We start from the raw sequence: 3387 nt of genomic DNA, 5'->3' as shown, positions 1-3387 counted from the left end.
CAAGTGACAAATAAAAACTTAATTCATTCACATGAAAGATTCAAGCTGCTGTTCATATTCTGTCCACCAGAAAGATGACTGTGTTAGAAAACCTCGAGTAATGAAGCCTTTTTTAAAATATAAGCTTCAGAAAGTTACATGTGGACAAAGATATCAAAATGAGGGATGCTGTCAAACTTGAGTGTTACACAGCTGTTTATGTCTAACTGAATCTGGTTGAATCAGTTCAAGAGAAAAATAAATCGTAAAAATTATTTATTATTGTATTTGTATAGCACTTTTCTAGTCCCTAAGGACCCCAAAGTGGCGTCCTTAGGCTATCAACCGCCACTCCTCCCAGCCGTCGAAGGTGAGCACTTTGTTCCCTCTGTCCAACAGCATCTTCGGAGGTGTCGGCGCGCCTGGAGAGCGACTCGGGCCTCCCTTCTCCGCACAGTGGAACGCAATAAGCGCCTGGCGGATCACCACCGGACCCCTGCTCCCACCTCCACACCTGGACAAAAGGTTTGGCTGTCTACAAGATTCGTCCCACTCAGCTCTGAATCCAAGAAACTGTCTCCCACTTTCATTGGTCCCTTTGAAGTCGACTCTGTGATTAACCCTGTCTCTGTCCCTCTTAAACTGCCCCGGAATATGAAAATCCATAACACCTTCCACGTGTCGCAAGTGAAGCCGTGCCTCTCTAGTCCTCCAAACCGTAACAGTAACAGTGACAGACTTGGTTAAATTAAGCTGTATAAGTCATTTAGATTTTTGAAATTACACAGTGGTTTATTTGGCTTCATGAACACATGATCAGATTATAGAGCTCATATGGAATCATGACACAAACATGGTTTTACCTGCTTTTAGTGACAGGCTTTGTAATTCAAGCTGAGGATACAATGGTGTGATACAAAGATTTACAACACATGAAGCAGAAACATTAAAACCTTCACCATATCTGAACTAAATAAAACAAACATCCTGCTACAGTTTAATAATGAACCAATCCAGCAACAACGAAGGAAGAAACCAAGATGCTCCTGACTCTGGTAAAGGAGAGGAAATGAAACACAGACTGCTCTCTGCAAATATCTAAGCTGCAGGTAATAATCTGTTGGTCATTTTTCTCCCATTTCAAACCCAGAGACTGTAAACACTGAGCAGAAACACAGAGTTCACCCCAGAAAATCTACATGTCCAGCTAAGAAGTGTCTTTAGTTTTAAACTTTAGTGTTTTATACAAATAAAATTAAATTTTTCATTCTCCCTCTGACTGACCCACTCGTGCTGCCCTCCTGTGGTCATGGCTGCAGACATGCCACAGTCTTCAGTCTTTCCCCCTGAAGCCCACCTCTCATAGCACACTAGGTTGTCATTGACCCAGAACCATAAACCCAGAGTGCAGGAGTATCGCAGTCCCAGCCACACGAAAGGAGTCGAGGCGTTTTTGGCTCTTTCCTGGACCCATCGCTGCTCCTCAGGGTTGCTGATTGAAACCAGGTCATGGTGGTTCTGTCTGCAGTAATTCAAGGCTTCCTCCCAGGTTTTGTTTTCCCTGATCAGGATCAGATTATCTGCCATAAAATCAGAGACAGATGTTTGGTCCAGTTTCACTAGAAGAACAAAAGAAAACATTTCAGTAATTTTTCAGATGAATCAGCAGCTCTACAGAGAAATCTGTGTTCCAACCATCAGCTAAACATCTTCACCTGCAGAAATAAGTGGCTGAAGAAACATACTGACCTAAATCCTCTCAGTGACACCAGCTGTTCATCTATTGGACAAACAGCTGAGATAAATCTGTGTAAACTCACCATCATAGCAGAAGAAAGGCTTTCTTTGGTCACATCCAGCAGAGCTCCATCTTCCTGATCTCCCTAACAGAGTCATAGCACATGTCCTGCTGTTTAGTCCATCATTAAATGAGTCCATGTCCCAGTATCTGAAAGAGAAGTTACTCCCATCTGACCACCTCCAGCTGTCTCTGAACAGGCCGATCCACGAGGCTGTAGACTTCTGCAGCGTCTTAAACTCTTCACTGTATATCTGATCGAGTCCACTGGCCAGGTCAGTGTGATGCTGTCTGCAGTAGCTCTGAGCCTGAGTCCAGGTCACAGACGTCTCATTCAAATGAAAGGTTTTGTTGTTTTTCATTGTTTCTGTCAAATCAACAGAAAAACACAAAAACATCTTTATCAGCTAATTTATCTCATTCTTCAAAATGTCTCTTTCAGGAACATGTGATATAACACAAATTATAAACTAGATTATAACATTATTAAATATTGTATTATCACATTACTGTTCACATATTCTCACCATCATAGCAGATGAACTGAAATGGGTGAGTACATGGGTAATCAGCCCATTTGTCTTCTATTATCACACAGTTCTCAGGGGTGCCATCATAATCATTTGGCTCTCCATCTCTCCAACAGGTCTTATTTTCAGTGTATTCCTCCCCCAGCAGAGATCAGTGCCACCTCCTGTTGTCTCTTCCTGGCTCGCTGTACAGTCCAATCCAGGCTTGTGTTTGACTCTGTGCAGAGACTTGAAGTCTTCTCATGTCTGTCAGGTCAAACACTTTGGCCAGGTCTGTGTAGTTCTCTCTGCAGTATGCCCGTGCTTCATCCCAGCTCATCTCTTCTTTAATAAAGTGGTACTCATACAGCTGACATGTGATGAAGACACACTGACCTAAAACAGAAGAAATACTGTTGAATATCTGCTGATACAAGCAGGAAACTCATGTTCCCATCAAACTGTCCAGTTTACAGGTGAATCCTGGATTTTCTCAGTAAGAGTTCATTTGTTTAATGAGTCCTGATCAAACTAAAGGATTTTAGGTGGAAACAATCAGGAGCCCTGGTAAAATGATCACTCACCCATCAGAAGAAGCAGAAACAGACTCCACTGCATCGTCGCTCTGTCACATGAAAATGACTTTTCTGTCATTTGGAGGAAACAATGAATCCAGCAGCTCTTCAGTGTTTGATGGACACGCAGCACTTTATATTAAACACAGATATCTAGTTTATCACACACTGCTGTAAGAAATATATGATTCTTCTTAATAAATGATCATCTGTTTGAAATTGTCCATGAAGAAAGAAGCAATAGTTCAAATGTGGTCCACACAGCACCTCTGTACACAGACATGAAATGAGCCTGCAGGTTTGAAACTTACATCTGGTTCTTCTCTGGTGTTCATGCAGACAGCTGTGCAGTAAATAACCATCTGTACTAACACACACTCTCTGTGTACTCAGTTTTTGAATATTAAGATACAAATTTCCCACCTCACACAAAGACACAGTGTACGTATGAGTTAATAACACAAACACTAAATCCTCCTGTTTTGTAGCAGTGTGTACACCTGAGACTGTCACCTGTCTGTCTGTC

General features: G+C 42.0%; 1 protein-coding gene across 1 annotated transcript; it reads right to left on the bottom strand.

The window, feature by feature from the left end:
- Positions 1-1212: 1212 nt before the first annotated feature.
- LOC148103207 (C-type lectin lectoxin-Phi1-like) lies at positions 1213-2139 on the bottom strand. The gene is made up of 2 exons (XM_087839467.1): positions 1800-2139; positions 1213-1559 (listed from the first exon to the last, which is right to left on the bottom strand). The coding sequence occupies exons 1-2, from the start codon at positions 2137-2139 to the stop codon at positions 1213-1215; spliced, it is 687 nt and encodes a 228-aa protein (XP_087695593.1).
- Between the last annotated feature and the right edge of the window lie 1248 nt (positions 2140-3387).

Source organism: Neolamprologus brichardi, chromosome 3, assembly GCF_056152115.1.
Source record: "Neolamprologus brichardi isolate AB-2024 chromosome 3, ASM5615211v1, whole genome shotgun sequence".
In the NCBI taxonomy this organism is placed as follows: Eukaryota; Metazoa; Chordata; class Actinopteri; order Cichliformes; family Cichlidae; genus Neolamprologus; species Neolamprologus brichardi.
The sequence above is the reverse complement of the archived record's forward strand: the minus strand, read 5'-3'. Positions and strand labels throughout refer to the sequence as shown.